At 43.9% G+C, this 25,000-nt stretch overlaps 1 protein-coding gene across 1 annotated transcript in view; it reads right to left on the bottom strand.

Annotated features, from left to right (window-relative positions):
- The window catches only part of LOC308290712 (laminin subunit alpha-5-like), a gene marked incomplete at its 5' end in the record, with an annotated part of 97,642 nt that overhangs the window by 20,986 nt on the left and 51,656 nt on the right, over positions 1-25,000 (bottom strand). The window contains 34 exon segments of the mRNA XM_080732622.1: positions 238-468; positions 636-719; positions 843-950; positions 2,097-2,258; positions 2,505-2,645; positions 3,221-3,365; positions 4,127-4,328; positions 5,227-5,438; positions 6,026-6,141; positions 6,421-6,560; positions 6,849-6,975; positions 7,618-7,840; positions 8,390-8,487; positions 8,709-8,817; positions 10,052-10,215; positions 10,849-11,002; positions 11,776-11,879; positions 12,123-12,265; positions 13,491-13,629; positions 15,421-15,577; positions 15,729-15,828; positions 16,376-16,481; positions 16,607-16,659; positions 17,030-17,129; positions 17,265-17,317; positions 17,799-17,936; positions 18,327-18,461; positions 19,322-19,456; positions 20,291-20,428; positions 21,048-21,206; positions 22,065-22,139; positions 22,608-22,745; positions 23,187-23,277; positions 23,643-23,761. Coding sequence (XP_080588748.1) covers positions 238-468; positions 636-719; positions 843-950; positions 2,097-2,258; positions 2,505-2,645; positions 3,221-3,365; positions 4,127-4,328; positions 5,227-5,438; positions 6,026-6,141; positions 6,421-6,560; positions 6,849-6,975; positions 7,618-7,840; positions 8,390-8,487; positions 8,709-8,817; positions 10,052-10,215; positions 10,849-11,002; positions 11,776-11,879; positions 12,123-12,265; positions 13,491-13,629; positions 15,421-15,577; positions 15,729-15,828; positions 16,376-16,481; positions 16,607-16,659; positions 17,030-17,129; positions 17,265-17,317; positions 17,799-17,936; positions 18,327-18,461; positions 19,322-19,456; positions 20,291-20,428; positions 21,048-21,206; positions 22,065-22,139; positions 22,608-22,745; positions 23,187-23,277; positions 23,643-23,761 — 4,499 coding nt within the window.

Here is a 25,000-nt window from a genome sequence, read left to right as displayed (position 1 = left end):
GGGTTTGGGTTAGAGTTTGGTGGTCTATCCAAAGGGTGTTCGACCTAATGACATGTTGTATTTTTGAAAACGTTTTGAAATTGGGACACATCGGTTGCATAATTGCCGATACCAATCATAAAAAAGCCAAATGATGGCTGATATATGTTGATATATCGGGCAAACCGATATATCACTGTCAATCTGGCTCTAATTCTTAATGATCAGAATTGTATCGACCAACCATAACAGTCTTACCTGACAGGAGTCTCCCAGGTAGTTGGCAGGACACATGCATATCTCCACGTTGTTGGCATGGCGACCCGCGGGCAGGGTCTCTGCTCCCTCCAGCACGGCCGCTCGCAGCGACACGGAGTGGGCCGACTGGGAATGCAGGGCGCGGATCTGGAGAGACTCCAGTCCAACCAGTACCATCATCAGCTCCCTTCTGGACACAGAGTTACCTGTCTGGGCATGACGGAAGCTGCCCTGTGGATGGAGAGAGAGATAGATAGATGTTTGATAACAGTGTAACAGCGTATCTGGAAATATCTTGTGCCATGGACCCCCATCTGGAGATATCTTGTGCCAGGGACCCCCATACAAAAGTTGTGTTGTTAAACATTTTCCGTCCATACTGCCAGTAAAGTACATACCTCCACTATGTGTACAATTCCCAGGTGTGGTTCTTCAGGTGATGAATACTCTCTCTCCATGAACACCAGGGTCATCTGGTTACCCTGAGTAACGAGTAGAAAACACATATTATTAATTGTTGTGTACGTATGTGCGCGTGCGTGTGTGTGTTCTGCGTGCTAGTCAGGAAAACATGTCAGATAAAGATGTTTGTGTGTGCCGTGTACCTTAAGTATGATATCAGGCCTTGAGGCCTCTGAAGGCAGAGACAGAGTGTCTCCTCTCATGGTTTGGGTGTGGAGACGGTACCTCAGATAACCTCCATATGAGGACACCTAGAGACAAACAAGAGGGAAACACAAAGAATAGGTTTTTTAAAACATAAATAATTATTGTTGCTGTCGGGCAGAAACCTTGCATCTCCATATTTTGTAAATGAATGACCGATGTGTGTGGTTCAGTTTCTTTGAAAGTACATAATGTCGCCCCCATTGTGAATTATCTGCTCAATCGCTTGCTCTGAGTGCAGTGATAGAATCAGTTGTTTTATAAATGTATACTGTATCCTAGACAGTCACGTGACTTTAGCTGTGAATTTACTGGGGCCTTACAACCCCTTCGAAAGTACAGTGGCCAAACCCTGGTCCATTATCTTACCCTATGTTGAAACTACATGAAACTACTAGCACTAACACTAGCAGTAAAGCTGGTTGCACACTGCTGCGTTTTTTCGTTGCGAAATGCATTTTTCAGAGAGAGAGAGAGAGAGAGAGAGAGAGAGAGAGAGAGAGAGAGAGGGCAAGGGACCCAGTCGTCCGAAAATAAATACGAAGCGGGCGGCAGTGTGCAAACGTGATTGACATACAGTAACGTGAGGTTGATTTCTTTATTTACCGGTACATGCTTTCTCTCCTATATTTGTCTGAAAAAAGAAAACGCTGCAGTGTGCAACGACCTTAAGTGTTTTTCCACTGACTCATCTGCCTCTCATTCCAAACCATAGTGTTACAAAATGTTAACTAGCCATGCCCTCTCTCATCTTTGCCATGGTAAATACAACCAAATCAAATATTAGGGAAAGAACAACCACTTTGGTTGTTTTAAGGATATCTGTAGAAGGCAAGGAGCCATTTTGGGGCTTATCTCATCTTTCAATGATACTTATGATATTCCCAGTGTGTCTGGTCATGTATTGTGTGTTGCTAAGCTTTCTATCTTAATCAGTAGTCAACATGTTCTTTTATAAATGCATTTAAACATTAACAAAGTATTACACTGTAGTATCTTGTGAGGGAAGCAGTGTCCTTAAAGTAACATTTCACAGTCCTACAGATTTTCGCAAAAATAATATCAATTACTAATGCATGATTTATGCTCTGTCATGGACTGTGGATTAGCTTTTTTGGCAAGCAACACTGCCGAGTACTAATCAGGCTTAAGCCCTAAACTTAAACTGAACTATTAACAGCCACGATTGTTACCTTGTCTCCCAGGTATGCTTTGGGAGCGTGCCAGTGGAGATCCTGGTAGACATCAGGAACATCACTGAGGTCTGCTTCTACAAGGTCCTGACCAGGATACGCTACTACTGGAACCTCCTGCTTGTCCACTCCTATCAACACCCACGCCTTCATGTCCATGATCTGCAGGAGAGGACACCACATAAGTATAAACCAGTGTTTCTCAAACTTTCATATTTCAAGGTCACCTCCCCATTGTACAAATGGAACCAAATGAACCCATACCATAATATTAATACAGACGTTTTATTGTTTTATAAAGCCATTTTTGTACACTTTTATTTAGGTATGAACCTTATTGAAATTTAAGCTTTTTAAAGCATTTCTTTGATTTGATTCTCTTTTCCTCATTGAGCTGTTAGTCAGTACCTCGGTGCGCCGCTTGTCCGAGCTCCGGCAGCGGTCCGTGGCTCCGAAACAGAAACAGCTGGTGCAGCCTTTAGGGTTGGTAGGGTCCAGGTGGAACGTACCAACTTTACACTGGTCACAGCGAAGACCCTGCACATTCTCCTGCAGAGGAACACCACACACACACACACACACACATGGTTAGAAGTAGCCTGGCAGACAAATATCACTGTGTATTATAATTTTTTGGGCAATGGCAGATTTGTGTAGTTTCCAAGAGAGAGAGAGAAAAGCTTGATTTATTTTTGGCGAGTGATGAACAATTATGAGTATACAGTAATTAAGAAAGCATGTTATTGTTTAAAGGACATACAGTACTGATGGTCGGTATTCCATAGACAACAACTACCATGGTATACTTATTATTGCCAACCAAATGAATACCTATGCTGATCTTCAAGAAGCCATTTGATTCCAGAACATTTCTGTTCAGTATGAAAATAAACTTGCAGAGACTTGAAACTTGCATGAGATACTGTAGGTAATCAACACGCTAAATATCAAAATTTACAAAAATTGTGCATCAAAGTCACTGGTCATTGGTCAACGTTATATTATTGAATACTAATGTATTTTAAAGCACTAAAGACAACTCTAGTTTAAAAGTCTAGCCAAAAATTGTCCCCGAGTCTTCTGTGTGTGTGTGCGCACGTGCGTGCGTGTGTGTTTGTCTCCACCTTGCAAAGACAATCTCCATTGGAAGGGTTACAAACGTCCTCCTCAGTTCCTGCCTCGTTGCAGTCACAGGGTCTACAGCTGGGGTAACCATAGAAGCCGGGAGCACAGCGCTCACACTGGCGACCAACGATGTTGTCCTTACACCTGGGGAAAAAGAAACGTGACTGGTTCATATGCCTGTCAATCAATCCATCATGTTTAACAGGACCGTAGACAGTAGTAGCAAGAGACAGGAGTCTGTGTGTGTGTGTGTGTGTGTTGTAACTCATGTTTTAGAGACCCTGTAGGCAGAGAGATGATTGCAGATGTTCATCCCTACCTTGTCTGGACAGAGTTTCAGCATTCCTCTGTGTGTGTGTGTGTGTGTGTGTGTGTGTGTGTGTGTGTGTGTGTGTGTGTGTGTGTGTGTGTGTGTGTGTGTGTGTGTGTGTGTGTGTGTGTGTGTGTGGCACTACATACAGCTCAGTGGGAGAGAGAGAGAGAGAGAGGTGAAGAATTGAAAATTTTATGCTTTAGCTGTTTAAAAAATAGCAGATATACAAGCTCACAGCAAGTCTTTGAATATTTTTGACCAGATTCTATAAATGTCTTCTAAATCCTTCTAAGGTTTTTGAAAAACGCATGTTTCTATGTCAGTTGTTCTCAAAACCTTTTCATGCCAAGGACCCCTAGAATGTATATGTATTTGCAAATGCTCGCTTTAAAAATACATATATTCAAAGATTTGCACACATTTTCACAACTTTTCAAAAATGGCAGTCTACACACAGCGCGGCACCGAGTGCCACGCTGTGAGCTTGTATATCTGCTATTTTTCAATAGCTATTCCAGGTCTTAATGTTTTTTCTTTTTTGTTCAGCGTGCCCCAGCTGTAATGGCACCGAGTGACATGTCACACATCTCACCTGCACTGCCCACTCTGCGTGTCACAGTTGGTGTCGGGGGTGGTGACCCCAGGTCGGGAGCAGTTGCAGACCTCGCAGCCCACCAGTGGGTGGCAGCCAAACGTCTGTGGCTCGCACTCGGTGCACTCTGGACGCACGGTCCTCGGAGGACAGATGCAGTCCCCTGTCACTGGCTCACACAGCCTGGTACCGCAGTTACAGGCTGCAAGACAAAAGAGGAATTCATGGAGAGACTGTTAAGTGGGGGAAAAAACTATTTTATAATGATTGCTTAGAGAGCAAACTGACCTGTGATTTTCTAAACATGTGAGGTAATGTTTTGCTAGAATACATGTACTAAAGAATCCTGCTTTGTACAAAAGATAATGCAGCTGGCAGTGGCAGTTAATGGTGACACTAAAGCAGCAAAAATAGCTAATCTACCAGCTCAAAAATGTATTTGAATCCTGAAAAGTAATGTTTTTGACATGAGGTTTCCACTTTCCACCCAACAACAATAATAGTTTAAAGTTATACTATGTAACTTTTTTTTATAAAACATATCTTAAAATTGTCCTAACTATTAAATCACTAAAGTTTTAGAACCCCCACTCCGTTAAGTTCAGCCCCAAAAGCCCTTTCTTTATATGTTTTCTACTTAGCCGTGACAGGGGTGGGATTTCGCGGCAAAATGACGTCATCTGCATCATCCGTATACGTTGTGTATACGTTGGCCAATCACATTGCGGATCATACACACGTGATACACTACCGGCCAATCACAGTGCATCTTGCGTCTCTTCAGGAAATAGCTTGCTTCAACAGCTTTGTTTACGCTGGTCTAGAAGTCTAGCCTGTAACTCCCCAACGCCGGTCCGCAGAGGGACACGAGATGCGTGGCGAGGCGGGCAAGGCGGACGCGGGGGTCTGAAGGCCCGGTCCGCGCTGAAAAACGGCCGAAAAAAGCAGACGCGACCGCGGTTTGCTATACCGCTACTGACCACTAGTTGAGCAACTTACACAGTATAGCTTTAAATAATTAAAACAATTAAGTCAAATATATTAATGCTACCAGAAAACACGGCAATCTCTTCTTGTCTCGGCCAATCAAATATACTCACGTCTGCAGTTGGGGAATCCCCAGAAGCCCGTGGCACACATGGAACAGTCCCGGCCAATCACGTGGGGCCTGCAGCGGCACTGGCCTCCGAAGGCCTCGCAGGTGTCGCTCTCGGCGCCCACCTCGTGACACGCACACGGCAGTGCCCCGTTGTTGAACTGGGCCGACATGGACACCGCAGAGGACAGGCAGAACGGAGAGGCTGTGGAGGGGCTGGACCGAGGGACGAGGGGAGGGAGGGAGGAAAATGGAGGGGAAAAGACATTAAAGCAGGGGTTCTAAATCAGGGAGGGCTTCATGAAACCCTGGGCCTAGGGGTACTTGCTGGTACTGCAGCAAGTAAATAAATACTATGTTCTACACAATAAAGTGTAAGGCTGGACTCACACATATGCGTGAAACATCTTCTCCGTATCGTCTGAGAATGGCCACTGGGAGCGCCGTACTAATGCATTGTCAATGGAAGGTTGTTTGGTTTTTTGTCGTTGCCGTGTCTCTAGCTCAACCACTGTGCGTACATTGTGTGTGCATGTGTGGGTGTGTGTGCACGCGTGCAGACAGACAGACATGCACGGACGCACGCACACACGCATGTCTGTCTGTCTGTCTGTCTGTCTATCTGTCTGTCTGTGCACAACTCAATTCCTTTTGTAACTTATCAATTTGTTACTCTTGAGAGTGTAACAAATGTAACCAAATGGACCCGTCCATTTGAATGCATCATTTGCACACTCTCAGAGCTAAATGAGCACTCAGGATGTGACAGCGTGTACGTCAGGTGTCATCCGTTGTGGTCTTACTTGATGTAGAAGCTGTTCTGTCCACAGTTGCTGATGAAGTCATATGACTTGTCCAGAGCTTCCTCCTTCAGGTAGTTGGGGTGGTAGCTCCTCTGGGGGACCACCAGCACATAGTCCTGGAGAAACACAGGATCACATGTAAGAGGAGAGGAGAGGGGAGCGTAGGGTAGGGTAGGGGAGGGGAGTTTATTTTGGATCCCCATTAGCTGTTACACCTGGCAACAGCTATTCTTCCTGGGGTCCACAGAAAATAATACACATACAAAAAAAAAAGCAAATAACATATGTTTACAAATATCACAGAAAAAATATATATAATCATAAATAAAATAAAATACTCTACAGCATAAAAACACGGTTAGTGCATTCAGGAGGGGAGGGGAGGAGATGCGTACCAGCCAGAGAGTCTTTCCATCAGGTATCTGAATGGTGATGAAGACCTCATGATCGGTGACGTCCAGAATGATCTGATTCTCTGACATCAGCACGCTGCGGCAGCCGTATTCATGGGGACAGAAGGAGGCATTGGCCTGACCTGGAGCAAGAAGACATACAGTAGAAGATGATGAATCAATACATTTATGAATTAATTCATGAATGAATCAATAAATCAATGAATCAATCAACCAAACAATCCACCTAATACATGAACTGTGTCCATTAAAAATATTTTATGCCAATAGCTTTAGCTCTTATTCAACATTCATGTGTCCATATAGCAAAATGATTTCTATTCTAAATCAGAATACCTACCCAATGTCCAGAATCCAACATTTAAATGTAAAATAAGTTAAGTTAGGGAGCCAGTGTTATATGGTCTCACCCTGCCAGATGCGTCCCGCATTGATGTAGACCTGGACGGGGTAGGTGGGGTGGCGGGGCTGGTGGTAGTGGATGATGAACACATACTTCTCCAGAGAGTGGACACGGGTGGAGTACACTGCTGCATTCTGGAGAGAGAGAGAGAGAGAGAGAGAGAGAGAGAGAGAGAGAGAGAGAGAGAGAGAGAGAGAGAGAGAGAGAGAAATGAGTGGAGGGAGAGGGAGAGAGGAACACAGTGGATCAGTGAGGTGTACCGTAATCAGTGATTTAAGCTGTTCTGCTATGTATATAAACAAAAAAACTTCAAAGACAAATTGTCATGGAGGGATTACTGCCCCCTTGTGTACATTCCGCCAGTCTATGTCTGTCTGTCTGTCTGACTGTCTGTCTGTCTGTCTGTTGGTCCATCTATCTATTCATGTCATCGCCTCCCTCTCCCTGAAGCCTAATTCACACGTTCTGTCACGATTATGACTGATGATTATTTTACATAACGATTAATTGTCACTCAAATAATTGTGATTAACGATTTTAATTGTGTTTTTGTCGTTGACAATTACATTTCTTTTTGGCTTTGAAGTTGCACATGGCAGATTATGACACATAACCTAAATATACAAAGAAATTACTAACATATTTAAAAACACTTAAAAAGAACATTGATAGTGGAAATAGCCGATCTACAAGCTCACAACGTGTTGCATTGTGACGTGTTGTGAGCTTGCAGATCTGCACACAGTGCCTGCGATGGAGTTGAAGTCTCCTCTTACCTGCTGGCTGTCCAGTCTAATGTGCTCGGCGTTGTCGGCTACATTTGGGGGTCTGTCCAGTCCTGCCCAGAGGGGGCTGTCAGCCTGGTAGTGGTGCTGGGGGGCCAGGAGAGGAGCGGCAGGCGGAGAGGCCAAGATGGGCTCCTGCACCGAGGACCCCTGGCCCTCCTTCAGGACGAGGGAGTTCGGCAGGGTCTGGAACCGCGAGGGGACACAGGCGGAGCTGGAGAGAGGGACGAGAGGACGCACGTGCCACAGTGAGACACCTCACACCATACGATCAGAGAACCACACAACCTTGACCCATTTACTGTAGATCTAAGGACCCAATTCTACAGTATAAATGTCTTCCAAAAACAGTTTTCTGAAAATGTACAGTGGTTCTTTTTTAAATCAAGGACCCCCAGAATTATATGTATTTGGTTTTTGAGTTTGAGTTAAACATTTTCCCTTTAAAAATATATATATATTCAAATCACACATTCTCACGATTTCTCAAAAATAGCAGACCTACAAGCTCATAGCGCGGCACCGCCAAAGAATAAAATAATCCTTAAAGTGGTTTAAATGTAAAGTCACACAAACGCTTTCCAGGTCTTAAGTGGTTAAAGTTAAACGTCAAGATCTAGCTAGATCCCTATAAAATCATTATTGTTGATTTAACTAAAGATAAATGTTCCATATCTGTATAACACCTTTGGAAAGATTTCCAAAGGTTGAGAACCAGCGGACCAGACTTTGTAAAACATGACTGAACAGATGTGGTATCTACCTGTCTGGTGAGAAGTGTCCGTGCGTGCTGATGCAGTACACTTTGGGTTCCACATACTCCATGGTAAACTGGTCCGCGGGTACCAAGAACACCTTGTGCTGGATTGGCCAAAAAAAAAAAAGAAAAAAAAAGAGAGAGTTTGTTTATGAGTATGATGAACAAGTACAACTACAAACTACAGGTATTGCTAGGATTCGTATTATCAGTCGCATCAATAGGAGGGATACGTTTTCAATATATTCAATATATTGCAAAAAAATAGTAATAATAAATGAATAATGATGATGATGATCATGTGAGGTGGGTGAGAGGTCAGTACCAGGAAGAAGCTGGCGCGGTCAGAGATGAGCTGGACCTCAGCGTCAGCTGGCAGAGAGAGGACCGCTACTCTGTTCTGACCATCGATGGCCACTGCTCGACACAGGAAGCTACACACACACACACACACACACACACACACACACACACACACACACACAGGAAAACACATCAGTTTCACATAGGCAACTTGATCCAACAATGCTGGATGTTACGCACGCACGCACACACAAACACAAAGGCATACAGTACACACAAATACAAGTTTAAATACTGTACACACATGCACAGGTGTCCAGACAGAAGGTCACAAAGAACATAGAACGCAAGAAGCCACACACACACACACACACACACACACACACACACACACACACACACACACACACGCCATAATGAAAACCTGTTGACATTTAAGATGTGCAGACAGTGACGGTAAACTGTGGACCAGCTGTGTCCACACACACACGTGCACACGTGCACCAGCCGATCCCCGTGTTATCCTCCCTTGGGATGGGTCTGTTATCACCCCTGTCATGCCTTGGCCAAGGCTCAGTAGTCAGACTACCAACTACCAGGAGCTGGTAGTTCCGATATCACCCATAGACTTGTCATTACAATGCGCATGCGCCAACGCACGTTCTCTGGAATAACGTACTGGTGGCTCCCTGTGAGAATCGAACCCGGGTCTGAGTTTTACTAGTCCCATGCTCTACCAACTGAGCTAACGAGACGGTTGGAAATCGCTCGTTCTTTTGTCTGCTCTTATTTTTGACAACGTGGATACTCCTTTATTTGAGCAGTCCCCTGGTCAAAATTTACTATTCTGTCCATAACGGCACATAATTCGGTAACGCCGCTGAGTCGGCTCAGGCGCCGTTCGCACCGCTCGTCGCGGCGACTCGGCTTCGCTATCGCTCGCCTCGGCGGCTCCTCACGGGGCTCATCGGCGCCTGAGACGGCGCGGCTCCGTCGTCTATAGTGGCGTGAGCGGTAGCGTCGGGTGGCTGATATCACTGGGCGCGGTATCGAATCTCGCTTCGGGAGCAACTTTTTTTTTCTTTCTTCTCGGCTGATATTAAGGTTGATATTGGGACTACCCAGCTACTGGTAGCTGGTAGTCTGACTACTGAGCCTTCTCTAAGGTATGACAATTTTGATAACAGTCCCATAGCAAGGATATGATAACACGTGTATCAGGTGCGTGCACACACACGCACGCACACACACGCGCACACACACACACACACACACACACACACACACACACACACACACACACACACACACACACACACACACACACACACACACACACACACACACACACACCCCTCTCCTCACCTGTATTTACAGTGCACCAGTGTAACTGTGTACTGGTGTGCACGTGTTCCAGGTGTGTTGATGGAGACAGACAGAGTCTGCGGTGTCTCCTCCTCGCTGGAGTACTCCACCACCAACACACTGTCCCCAGGAGAGGACAGACGTCCTCGCAGCTGGACGTTGATCTGGACAGAGGGACGCAGCACAAGTTAGCAATTACTGAGCGAAACGTCAAGTTAGGAGCTATGGAAACGTTATGGTTATTATGGTAAGTATGGATGGAACGTTCGGGTCTATAATGCAATATAATTGTATTTATAATGCACTTATAAGGCTTCATAACATAAGGCAGTATCCTTAGTCAGTTACTGTACAAAGACACTTATAACTGACTAAGGTGTGGTTATAATGGGCTGTTCCGCTGAGCTTGTAATGCATTATGACCAACACAAGTTCTTATGCAAGATTATAAACATTTAACGAGTTTATGAAGCCTTATACGTGCATTATAATGCATTATCAATGAGATTATGATGCATTATAGACCTGACATTTAAGTTAAGTGTTATTATGCAAAATAACACACACACAATTTGTGAAAATGTGTCATTTTAGAGGTATTAAAAAGTCCTTAAATTGTCACTTTAGAAATGTGCATATACCCTCTATACTATACACTTAAACTCTATGTTGGTTTGTTTACTGTTGAGTGAGAAAACAATGTTGCACATTAATCTGGGAATCTTGGAGACCGCCCGAAATAATTTGAGGACCCCCCTGGGGGGCCCCGACCCACAGGTTGAGAACCACTGTCTTACATCATTCCCGCTGCAGATAGCCATGTCAGGGTGGCGCGGCGTGATCCTCTCGGTCTGACAGGGGCGTGGCAGGTGGTTGTCATAGCGACAGCTGGCATCGTGCCCAGAGATGGAGGGGAAGGAGTCCAGAGACAGGTACTTGTACAGGAGACAGCTGCAGCGCAACAACATGGACCATTACAACACTTCCGCAAAAATTACCATATATACTCAGCGGTGTAAAGTAACTGAGTAGATTTACTTAAAGGAGCTATAGTCAACTTTTTCTTGAAAAACGGATGCTAAATTAAAAATAATGTTTGAAAATATTTTATAAAAACAAATATGCTTCATATATATATGTGTTTCTGTTCAAAAATGTCCACAAAAAGCGTAAAATAATTATAAAATAATCATTTTGGCAATTGCCAGGCTGACACTTTGTTTACATCCTATCAATCCATATAAAAGAATAGACTATGTAAACAAAGTGTCGGTCTGACAAAGGCCAAAATGATTATTTTATCATTATTTTACGCTTTTTGTGGACATTATTGAACAGAAACACATATATGAAGCATATTTTTTTAGAAAATATTTTCAAAACATAATTTTTATTTTACCATCCGTTTTTCAAGAAAAAGTTGACTATAGCTCCTTTAAGTACACTTTTGAGTTATTTGTACTTTACTTGAGTATTTCCAATTTCCAATAATTTTACTTCTACTCCACAACATCTCGGATCCAAATATTGCACTTTTACTCCACTGCATTTATTTGAAAACTTGAAAAAAAGTTACTAGTTACTAGTTACTTTGTAGATTTAAAATATTATTACAAAACCTACATTAACCACTTCAGCCCTATATAAATACATTTCGGCCATTTGAAAATAGCCGATCTACAAGCTCACAATGCGTGTGCATGTGTGTGCGTGCATGCACATACTTTTTGCTGGCATCAGATCCAGGGCTGTAGGTGCAGGGATCTGTTACTCTGATCTGTAGGATAGGAGCCTCATAGTACGCACTGGGCAGAAGAACCAAGTAATCCTATAGGAGACACACACAAATCTTAGTTAATAATACGAATGTGTGCCATAGCATTCACCCATGAACTTGAATACTTTAGTGAGTGTGTGTGTGTGTGTGTGTGTGTGTGTGTGTGTGTGTGTGTGTGTGTGTGTGTGTGTGTGTGTGTGTGTGTGTGCGCGTGCGCGCGCATTTGTGTGTGTGTGTGTGTGTGTGTGTGTGTGTGTGTGTGTGTGTGTGTGTGTGTGCGCGCTTGTATCTCACCAGCAGTATCCCCTCAGCTTCTATCACAACAGTCCAGGTTCCTGGGTTGAGAACGAATGGTTCCACAAAGTTGTTCTGCGGAACGTTGACGAAGGTTGGCTCTACACTGGGTGCAAACACGATCTGTTTGGACTGCTCTGAACCTAGGACACACACACACACAAACAAAATGCATTGTGTGAATATGACATCAGATGAAATTATGAATTAAGCCCTATTATACTCCACGAATAGCTAAAATAGTCAATCTACTGTACAAGCTCACAATGCATCTAATTTGCAAAACGTTACGAGCTGTAATGTTTGAAACTGGGAGAGTGGAACTAAACATTTTGGGCATCCAAGAATTTGGAAAATGGTCTCACATAATGTAAAGTGCATATATTGTTTGAACATTTGACATTCACACTCACACGCACACACACACACACACACACACACACACACACACACACACACACACACACACACACACACACACACACACACACACGCACGCACACACACACACACACACACACACACACACACGTAACTAGGAAGTATAGAGTAACAAATAAACCTTTTAACACAAAGTAAAATAAACCTGTGATAGGTGGAAGACATACCTCTGCGGCTGTTCTGATAGGCCGTAATTTTACCATTGGAGGTGGAGCCTTCAGAGTTAATGTATCTGAGGATGATACGAGTCAGATACACGTCTGCCTCGCTCACATGAACCTGCAGCCTCACTGCATTCTACAGCAGGGAGGAGGGGAAGAGAGGAAGGAAAGAAGAGAATACAGAAGAACGGAAGACAGGAAAAGGGGGGAAGAACAGAGTAAAGAGTAAGGGATAGATGAAGGACAGGAGAGGAGGTAAAGAGTGGAATAGCAGAGAATAAAGCCTTATTCACAGAGCCTGTACTAGGTGGTATGTGAGAGACCCTAGCAGTGTACCAGGTGATACGTGACCCTATAACAGTGTACCAGGTGATACGTGACCCTATAACAGTGTACCAGGTGCTATGGCAGGTGAGCTTAGGCCACAACTCCATCGACTGGTGGATCTAGAGTAGTGAGGGATGGAGATGAAGAGGAGCGATGAGAAGGAGGAGAGGAGGACGAAGGCGTTTGGACCCCTGCATCTCCAGGGGTCGGGGTGAGGGAGGCGGAGGAAAAGAAGAAAAGATGGAAACGACCTTTCTATATGGACTGATAGCTGGGTAGTCCTTGGAGCGACAATTAAGGGAGCGAAGGGAAGAGTAGAGGGAGGAAAGTAAAGTGGCGACGGATGGACTGAGGAGGCGAAGAAGACGTCCCCGGAGTGAAGGATGAAAAGGAAGAAAGAAGGGCTTCATAAAAAAACAAAGACACCACCACCACTTACAGTTCCCACAGAAGTACTGTCTGATGTCCTCTATGACGGACACGCGGCCACGTACGTTCGAGCCCAGCCGGTTGGCGTAGCGGAACACCACGCGGTAGAGGTCTGGCTGGTTGACAAACACCGACACCAACACCTTGTTCTGACAGCAGGCAAGGAGGGGAGGGGAGGGGGATGGATGGATGGATGGACGGATGGATGGGTGAGTGGGTGGGTGGGCGGATGGATAGATGGAGGGATGGAAGGATGGGTGTGTGTGTGGATAGATGGAGGGATGGAAGGATGGATGTGTGGATGTGTGGGTGGGTGATGAGAAGAGCAGGGAAGAAAGAGTAAGGGGAACGGCGGAGGGTAAAGTCTGATTTATACTTTGCGAGTGCCAGTGTCACGCATCAAAATAGCAAATCATCGCTGTAGGGTGGAGACAGCAACGCAATCTACAAGCTCACAACATGACACGTGAGCTTGTAATTTAGCTGTTTTGGATGCGTGGCACTGTCGCATGACAGTATATAAATGAAGCATTACACCAAAACATAGAGAAAGATAAAAACCACCACCACAAGCAGCAAGCATTCAAACCAGTACCACCACCATCCCTCAAACCAGCACCCCAACATCTCCTTTCAATGGACATCTTAACTCTGAGAATTTTAATGTGCAGGAACTTCAAAGGGTTTTGTTAGCGTCGTTCTAGATGAAATCTACCAGGGTTCTGGTTGCGGCAAGCAGAACATTGTGGCAACCTGTACTCACTGGTATGAATGAGGAAGTGTAAGAGGGCACTCTAGCCAATGACAAGTAACTGGACAGGAAACATCAAAATGCCTTGAAATACCTGTGCAAAGTATAACACCTAGTATAGTATAACACCTAGTACACTGCACACATTGGTACATTTATTTACACGTGTGCTACAGTCGCAATGGATACATGAACAGTGAGGATGTTACTGTGTATCAGAGATCATTTAACAAAGAGACATCAATAAATCATGAAATGTTCTGTGTATGTTATGTTTTATAATACAATAACAGGGAAGGGATTTATTGGTCCCGGGGGAGGGGAAATTACTTTTCTGCATTCACCCAGCAGATGGCTACTCAGATGGCTCAGATGAGCTGTTACAGTTTAATGTAGGAGCGACCAACCAAGGGTCAAACCGGCAGCCACTCAGCTAACGGTCTCCCCATGTTTCTGATGACACCGAGAAGCTACTGTCATATCAGTAATGAATGAGGATTTAAATGAACATCTTAATACAACATCTTGTTACAACATCTTAATATTCATATCCATACTCACAATACATCACGAAAAGTCACATTTTCTTTTGTTTAAAGTATTTCAAATTCAAAAAGATATTATATAAAGAAAAAAACAAATCAGAGAATTTAACCCCTGCTTTGAGGATACATAGCATTATCTGAGTAAGATAAAAGAAGTATTTTTTTTATTAAATAGTAGTCAAAAGTAGCCCCATCTGTGCACCTTACCCATTACTGAAAGTCGGGATTCGGTCACATTGCGTTATCATCCAGACTGTGCAGAATTTCCAATATAAAATCAAGGAATAGCGCTCTTCTTCCCTGCCTGGACACCGCTTCTAATCAGAGGGCACTTTGTGTAAATTCGGCACGGGGTGATAAAATACCCGGTTTAAGTTAACCACCCTGTTTTTCTATAGACAGTCATACTGTAGGAACACCTTTGAATTTGTGATACAACATTGGAAAATAGGTCAAAAACACACCTATTGGTCTGGCAACCACAGTCTTGGATGGCAACACTATGTGACTGAAACCCAAGGTCACAGATGAGGCTAAGTTGAAGGTTGAGATCATACTGTACCTACATGGGGCAATCCGGTCATAATATCTAAAACACAAATGGAACAAAGATGAGATGTTAAATGTCAGTGGGTGTGTCCTACCTGTATGGGGGACATCTGGGCGTATCCTCTCCAGCTGAAGCCTTTAAACTCTACAGGGCTGTAGCCAAAGCGCACCGGCCGGCCATCCAGCGTGGTCCCCTCCTCGATCTCAAACTTCAGGTGGTGGAGGTCTGGGAAGTAGTGGTCTGGACGAGGTCTACGAGAACAAAGAGAAGTGTCACGTTTTCAATTAAAACAAACAACCATTCCATAATCAAAATAATGTGTTGAGTGACAATTTTTCTACGTAGCCTACCATTTTAATCACTGGTGATACCATGATACCAATGAGTGCTGCTGGTACTTACAGGTTACATTTGGGTCCCTCTACGTTGGGTCGGCAGGGACAGCGTCCATGGAACTCACCACAAGTCTGATCTATCGAACCTCCAACGTCACACTTACAACCTGGACACACACACACACACACACACATAGATCTGATCATTAGTATTTCCCCCATTCTCCTATAATTCTAGGAATATCTATCTCTGAACAAGTTTTTCTCCAGTGGACGGGCATACGATCATTACGATCATTACCATGTGAAGAAACTCGCGAGCAATTTCTCCCTTTTCCCAAATGAAAGCAGTTTAAAATACATTTTTGTGAATACTGCAGAGTTTGGAAGTTACTGGCCATGCACGGCCACGGTTACAGTCCCCCAGACTATGGAATGTGCTCTATTAGCTCTTGGTGCTAATAGCGTTAGTGTATTTACTCATTAATACAACGGAGCAGATCGCAACAGACCAGAGCGAGTGTACGACTGGACCTGCACTGTAAACGTACGTGTGTGTGTTGTAACTGTCGCAGCTAGGCAGAAAGCGACTGATAGAAACACATGCGTTGCCCATACATAACTGAAAGTCGATAAATACTTTGCCAGCGCACATCCCCGGGTATGAACTACTAGTGTCTTTAATTCATGGGTTATCTGAGATCAGTGCCTCACCCTGGCAGCCAAAGTAGTTCTGCTCCTGTAGGTTGTAGTAGCCCGCTTTACACGCAGAGCAGGTTCCGCTGCACACGTTAGGCCTGCATTTACACTGACCGGTACCCTGTAGAAACAACACACACAATCCATGACATGGACAACGTTAACATTAAGCATAAAGATGAGGCAAATGTACAATGTGTATTGTGCAATAAGTGACACAGAGCTTAGAAGGTTTATGGTACTGACCTGGGAGCATTCTGCCACACCACTCACTGTCCCTGGAATGTTACACTCACAAGCTGGAGGCGCACACACACACGCACACGCACGCACACACACACACACACACACACACACACACACACACACACACACACACACACACACACACACACACACACACACACACACACACACACACACACACACACACACCTGAGTATTCATGCATTCATTTTGAACTTCACATCTTAGACTTCATTTGTATATTTTGTGTGTTCCAGTACCTCTGCATTCTGTCTGTTTGCGTTCACATGTCCTTGTGTGTGTGTGTGTGTGTGTGTGTGTGTGTGTGTGTGTGTGTGTGTGTGTGTGTGTGTGTGTGTGTGTGTGTGTGTGTGTGTGTGTGTATGCGTGCATGTGAGATGTGAGTTTGTGCATGTATCTTACCAGAGCATCCTTCAGGTGTTTCAGGTGAGAGGTTCCAGTACAGAGGTTTACACCTATCACAAGCCACTCCCTCCACATATTCACGACATTGACATTGGCCCTGAACACACAATTGACAGCAAGATAGACCAATCAGATGACGACTTTCACACAAGAGATTTTCCCATTAAAAATGAGGTGTTTCTAGTCTAGAATGCACCAGTTGTTTTAGTGAGTTCTGGGAGTGCAAACCTACCACGGGTGGGAGTGTTACATATTGAATGGAACCGGCTGGATGGCAGGTACCAGCTGGAGGAGAGACAAAGTACAACGTCAGTCAGTCAGTCAGTCAGTCAGTCATTTAACTCTGAATTTACATGGGTTTGTTCACTTTGTTGTAAGGTACAGAGTAACATTCTCAATGTTAATTCAACCTTGAGAGTGAGCAAATGAAACCAAATGATCACACACTGGTTTGACCTGTAGACTCTTGGGAGATACAAAAGTATCTTTCTGCCTCCAGTGCACAGTTGCAAAATACTTTGTCTCATTGTATTTCTTTTACTGGTTAAAATTAAGGTTATAACGGTATAGTAGCAGAGCAACACAATCAATATCGTACAATATCATGTGCTACACAAAACAAAATCACTACAGACGACCATAACGGTCTAAAATGTGTGCATTGTCCGTGGATGTTTTATGCACGCTGTGTGTGTGTGTGTGTGTGTGTGTGTGTGTGTGTGTGTGTGTGTGTGTGTGTGTGTGTGTGTGTGTGTGTGTGTTGTACCTAGGCAGTGAGGAAAGCCATATGCTCCATGAGCACAGCTGTCACACTTCAGACCCACCACGTTGGGCACACACTGACACTGTCCTGTCACCTGGTCACAGCTGGAGTAACGAGATCCTTGTGTAGAGCACTGACACGCTGGACAAACACACACACACACACACACACACACACACACACACACACACACACACACACACACACACACAATCATAACATCAGGGTCATTATATTTTCCACAATAGTCAAACATAGTCAACATTTGTCACGATTTTCAAGTTAAGAAATAGAGAAAATAGCAGACCAGCAACCTCACGTGGTATTTTCACTATTTGTTGTAAGAGAAGTATATAGGGCTTAAGTGGTAAACACAAGATTGCGTGTTTGCAGGTGTGCATGCATGCATGCGTGTGGTTGTGTTTGCGTGCACTTGTGGGGGGTCTCAGCTTGTGTCAGATGTCCAGGGAAAGCGGGTTGGGAAACACTGGGTTTTTACCATGACCCCGGGTCGATGGGCGTTGAACCTACCGGTGCATTTGGGGTAACCGTAGTATCCGGGGGCACACTGGTCACATAAGGTCCCGCTGTAGTTTGCTCTGCAGTGGCAGTGACCTGAAGCACTGCAGCTGGTGTCCAATGAGGTGCGAGGGTCACAGCTGCACACTGCACCCAACAGGAAGTGAGACACGTTGTTAATAGCCAATTAAACAAGCTAGACTCAAACAATGGGAGACTTGGTGCTGGTGGTTGAGGAGGATTGTGTTTTTTACTGAACAGTATATCATGTTCTAAAAGTATGTTTTTATGCATGGGTGTGTGCGTGCGTGCATTTAAAAAGACAGGTGCCATTCAAAACATTATTTAAACATTATTTTGATGAATACAATATAAAACGTCAATCTCAATGAATCAAAAGTTCATAATCTAAAAGCAGTTAGTTATCTATCTAAAACTCTAATGAGCTAAAACGCAAATCTAAAATCCACAATAATTTAAGAGTCGGGAGACGGGATTGGTGATTTCTAAAGCTTAGTCATCCAACAGCTGCACAAGCTCTGCTTTAGCCTCTACAGGTGGACTATACGTTAACAAGGTAATATAACACTTCATAGCAAGGTGCTGAGGGGTTAAGTGCCTCCATGTGTGTTTCCCTATCCATTTTCTTACAGTTAGATGTGATAGTGAAGTCTTTATTTGATTTGCTGAGCCTACTGTACGTGCAAATCCAGCCGGGAGGGATTACACAGTACCAGGTTCTATAGATCAACTATTTATACTGTCTGAATTTGAACTATTTACACTCAGAAACAACTAAACTTATATAAATTATTTCATACTTAACTATGTTTGAGTAATGGGTTAGCGTGCTTATACTGTATACATTTCACACTGTGTGTGTGTGTGTGTGTGTGTGTGTGTGTGTGTGTGTGTGTGTGTGTGTGTGTGTGTGTGTGTGTGTGTGTGTGTGTGTGTGTGTGTGTGTGTGTGTGTGTGTGTGCGTGCGCGTGTGCGTGTGTGTGTACCTTTACAGTTGGGATAGGAGTGGAATCCAGAACGACACTGTTCACAACGAGGACCCTGGAACTCAGGCTTACACATACAACGACCTGACACGTCACATCCACCTGGTAGAGTACCCACTCCACTACAACCACAAACTGGAGAGAGAGACAGAGAGAGAGAGAGAGAGAGAGAGAGAGAGAGAGAGAGAGAGAGAGAGAGAGAGAGAGAGAGAGAGAGAGAGAGAGAGATTAATTTAATAATTGGCAGAGTATATTAAAGGGCGAGTCAAAGAGAATCAGTAAAGGACAGGCAGAAATGGAGCAATGGACAGATAAAGAGGTGAGCTGTTAGATCAGTGATTCTCAACCTATGGGCCGGGGAGGAGGGGACTACTGGTGGGCCGTGAGGGTATTGCAAGTGGGCCTCCAAATAATTGCTGCATGGACCCTCTTGATGTTACTGATAGATCATATTAAATCCCTGCTCCAGAAAAGGTTGAGAACCACTGGTGTAGATGTCACTCACCTTGACTAGGGCTGTCACAATTATTACATAATCGTCTAATCGCAATTACTTGACATAATCGCGATTATTTTTCATAATCGTCATAATCGTTTCCATGTTGAAAATTTTTCATATACATATTTTTTAAGTAATAAAATAGTGGAAATAGCAGATCTACAAGCTCACAACGCGTTGTGAGCTTGTAGATCGGCTATTTCCACTATCAATGATCTTTTTTAAGTATACAGTTGTCAAATATGTCAGTAATTTCTTTGTATATTTAGGTTATGTGTCATATCTACCCTGTGCAACATCAAAGCCTACAAGCCAAACAGAAATGTAATTGTCAACGAAAAAAACACAATTAAATCGTTAATCGCAATTAATCGTCATGTAAAATGTCCTAATCGTGACAGCCCTAACCTTGACAGAGGGGTAGAGAGGATAGAGAGAGACTGAAGGGAAGTGTAAACAAGGTGACTCACGGCTACAGTAGGGGTAGCTGTAGTAACCAGGAGCGCACTGGTCACACTGGTAACCCTGGAAGCCACTACGACAGACAGGGTGGCCCGTCACCGAGTCACATGTCCCCTCCAGACAGCCTTTACCGGAGCACTGACAGGCTGAACACCCCCACACCACACCCACACCCACACCCACACACCCACACACACACACACACACACACACACACACACACACCCACACCCACACCCCCACACACACACACACACACACACACACACACACACACACACACACACCCACACACACACACACACACACACACACACACACACACACACACACACACACACACACACGCACACACGCACACAGGTTAGCAAATGTTACAGTGTCTGATGTGTTGCACTTGCTTTAATCATGTTGAGTCTCTTCATGCTGGCTGACTGTTTAAAAGACACAAAAACTGTTTGGGTGTGTGGGTGTGTGCGCGCGTGTGTGTGCTGTGTGTGTGTGTGTGTGTGTATGTTATTTGCACAGGTCTCAGACTCATGGGTGGTAAAACAAACACTGAATAAACAAATAAACCAATAAATAAAGAGTCTGGCATTCCTCACATTGTTTGTGGGATTGAGAAATGCATGCCATTGTGATAATGTACCTGGTGAGTGTGCTTGTGTGTGTGTGCTTGTGCGTGTGTGTGTGTGTGTGTGTGTGTGTGTGCGTGTGCGTGCGTGCGTGCGTGCGTGCGTGCGTGCGTGCGTCCATCCATCTTACCCTGGCAGTTCCCTCCCGGTTCCCTTGGATTCCCATAGAATCCAGGTGCACAGGCCTCACAGTGCGCTCCAATGAAGCCTTCTTTACACACACAGGTTCGAGTCGTGGCGTCTATTCTGCACTTGTTATCTACTGTACCGACTGGCGTGCACTCACAATCTGAGAGAGAGAGAGAGAGAGAGAGAGAGAGAGAGAGAGAGAGAGAGAGAGAGAGAGAGAGATAGAGATAGAGAAAGAGAGAAAGAGAGAGAGAGAGAAGATTTGTTAGTGATTATCTTTTGTGAGAACCGTTTCTCATCTCCTTTCCCAATCAAACCTAATGAGGGGAAACTTTGCACACACTCACTCACAAGTCATCTGCACGGTCGGGCGCGCGCGCACACACACACACACACACACACACACACACACACACACACACACACACACACACACACACACACACACACACACACACACACACACACACACACACACACACACACACACACACACACACACACACACACGCACAGCGTTACTAAACCAATTAAGCACGCAGAGCGAATAACTCAATACTGTGCACCATGCTCTGGAATGCACTTCAACCTACAACTCCAAGGTTGGACTAAACAGTGATTACGTGGTTTGTTTCTCACATTCCAAACACAAATTGCATTCACACAGCCATCAGTACACCTGGTCCGGTCATGTTCACACTATTACCGGTGAAATGAACAAGTGGAGCCTCATAGGTTTAATTGGATACATTTGCACACATTTTAAATGAACACTAAAGATTGTACTGTGCATGATTATAAAATCCTTGGTATTTGAGTCAAAAGTATTGGCTGATGACAGAGCGCTCTCTCTTACATACACAAATGTCATTGCTGAAATTATTCAAGTGAAGGGAGCTGAGCTCACCCAGCCTGTGGAGATGTAAATACAGTTTTAACAGCAGGAACAGTATGGCAGATGACTGAGATGAATAATAACAGAGAAGTATAAAGACCTAGGCAAAATAAAGGATCTTACCGACAATATTCTCACTCTCATTCCTCTTCTGTTCAGAGTTACATTTGGGTCCAGTGCATGGAATTGTAGTGGTGGCTGGAGAACAGAAGAACCAAAGTGTTACTGTAAATAGCAATAAAGAAACTGCTGGCTTATTGTGTCTAAAAAGGCATATTTAGCCACTTGTACGCATGACCCATGCATATGCATGCCCCACATTTTAGCACGGTAAACGCGATAAAACAATGGAACGAAGCAAATGAAAACATTTTAACACTCCCTTTTTCTTTTCTCTGATTACAATCTAAAATATGAACCCTTGTTGTAAAAAACCAAAGTTGTCCTTTAATCCAAAGCGATTTACAATAAGCAAGGTAATACATCAATACAATAAACAAGGTAATACATCAATACATAAAGACACACACACACACACACACACACACACACACACACACACACACACACACACACACACACACACACACACACACACACACACGTAATGTATACTGTTGAATATTTTGAAAAATATGACAATATGACAAAATAATAATAACTCACCGAGGTAGCAGTCGGGGTAGTTCATATAGCCCGGAGCACAGCGGTCACACTTCTCCCCGGTAAAGTTTGGTTTACAGTAACAACGGCCTGTAAAGTCCTCACATGTACCGTCTGTACGGTCTGACTGACACACACAGGCTGCAGAGACAGCAGGAGGGAGAGGAGAAGGGATGGGACAGGGATGAGGAGTGGGACAACGACAGAGGGGAAGACAGGTGGAGGATGGTGAGGGACAGGAAGAGGAATAAGGAAGTTAGAATAGAAGGGAGGTAAGTAATCCATGATTTATACTCCTTCGTATGACAAGAGTTGCATGCCAAAAACAGCAGAACAACAGGTGACAACGTTGCCCAATGAAGTGAGAGAGGAGATAATGTATTTAAATATGATTTGGTATTTCCGGATGTTTTTCTCTTGTTGACACCTTGGATGAATTATTTTTGTACATGGAAAAATCCCTTTGAGATACAAAATCTCTTTTTCAAGGGAGCCCTGTCCATGGTTGTAGCAGCAGTACAAAAGTCTCAAAAAGATATACAAACGATAAAAATAAAATAAATGTTTTCACGTGTGTCTTACGTGAACAGGCCAGAGGGGAGTCCATGGAATAGCTGGCTGAGCGGTAGTAGGTAAGGATGCAGCGCTCACAGTTCACTCCCATGGTGTGGTGCTGCATGGAGAACATTAAAAAGACATAAATAAAGATACACTTAGAAACACAGAGCCTTTCAAATCAAACAACTTGGTGTGGCCTGGACCGCTGGAATAGCGGTCCATGCACCTCGGCTCCAAAGTAGCCTGACAGTGCGTTGCAGGTTCGAGTCCTGATCCCCACAGCCTTTATCCTTAGGCGTCGTACTTTTTTTTAAAGGCACATTAATTAGCTAATTACATACATAATACATACATAATTGTAATTTGCCATGTTTGTCTTAATAAACGGTGTGATTATGAAGATTATAGATGCATAAAACAGCAACATTACTAAAGTAATGCATAAAATGGAACAGAACAGAATAGAACAGGGCATAGTACCTGACAGTTGAGGCAGTGCCCTCCTCCTCTGTAGTGACCATGTATGTCCAGACTGGCTCTCCGCTGCTCAATCTCAGTGTCAAAATAACATTCAAACGAGTGGCGATGACAGTTACACTCTGAAAAACACAGTATGGAACACTCAGTTACACTCTGAAAAACACAGTATGGAACACTCAGTTACACTCTGAAAAACACAGTATGGAACACTCAGTTACACTCTGAAAAAGACAACAGAGAACAATATTTGTTTACTCCTACAGAATCTTACAAAGACACTAAGAATTTGGCATTGAGGTTCAAACATGAGGTGGCTGGCATGTAAAAACACCCCCACACCCACACCCACACACACCCACACACACCCACACACACACACACACACACACACACACACACAGAGCATGCTGAAACAACAGAATTAACATCCTGGGTGGCAAGAAATGCTGATTCCCAAGAAAAGGAAGAGTGAAGAGAATTAACAAAGAGACAACCCTGAGGAGCAAGAAACACACAAGAGAAGAACAAAGAGCGGTTGTTAGCATTCAGAATGTTATATCTGTCACGGACAGAAGTGTACGAGGGAAAATGGAAAGAGTGAAAAAGAGAAAGGAAAGTGGAGCATGAACATTCAACAATATGGTGTAACTATAAGTGTTTTTTCATGAGATTATAGGACAATCTCATAATCGGACCAGTTGCCCGTTCAATGAGATATGTCCTAGTATTTTATTTTTACCGTAATTTTGATTAGCAATAGAGCAACGAAGTTTGACGTCATTTACACATCCTACCTGGTTCACTTTTCCCCCCTCATTCTGAATTCCCATAGACTTTTTTCATATCGCGTCATATAAGAACTGTGTTCCAAACATAAACAAATGATCTCAGCGATTTGACTCATATGGATATGGAGAATCAACTGATGGTGAGAAAACACTAATATTACTGGCGCCGAATTAGTTACATTTACTCTAGAAACAGACTGTATCAAATATGAGTGACTGACTATCATAAACCATACAGACCCACCTCCTCGACAATATCGCGGAGACCGTTTGTTTATTTTTGGACCACAATGCTTATATGAGACGATTTTAAGATGACCCAATGTTATTCTCCATAGAGAAATGACTTCCGTGGAACCTGGGGATGAGCGAGTCACGTCATGACTTTGTTACTCTATAACTTCAGTTTCATGTAATCCGGCTACTGTTCAAGTGGCCTTGTTCACAGACACACACGTGCGCGCGCGAGTACTAGAGCCACTACAATATCAATACTCGCTGCGTGAAGTCCAAATGTATGAGCTCTTATCATTTCTTTAACATTGACCCTGTTCCTCAGTCACTCACAGT

This window comes from Nannobrachium achirus (assembly GCF_963921795.1).
Source record: "Nannobrachium achirus genome assembly, chromosome: 9".
Taxonomy (NCBI): domain Eukaryota; kingdom Metazoa; phylum Chordata; class Actinopteri; order Myctophiformes; family Myctophidae; genus Nannobrachium; species Nannobrachium achirus.
This window is presented reverse-complemented; position numbering and strand designations above follow the sequence as displayed.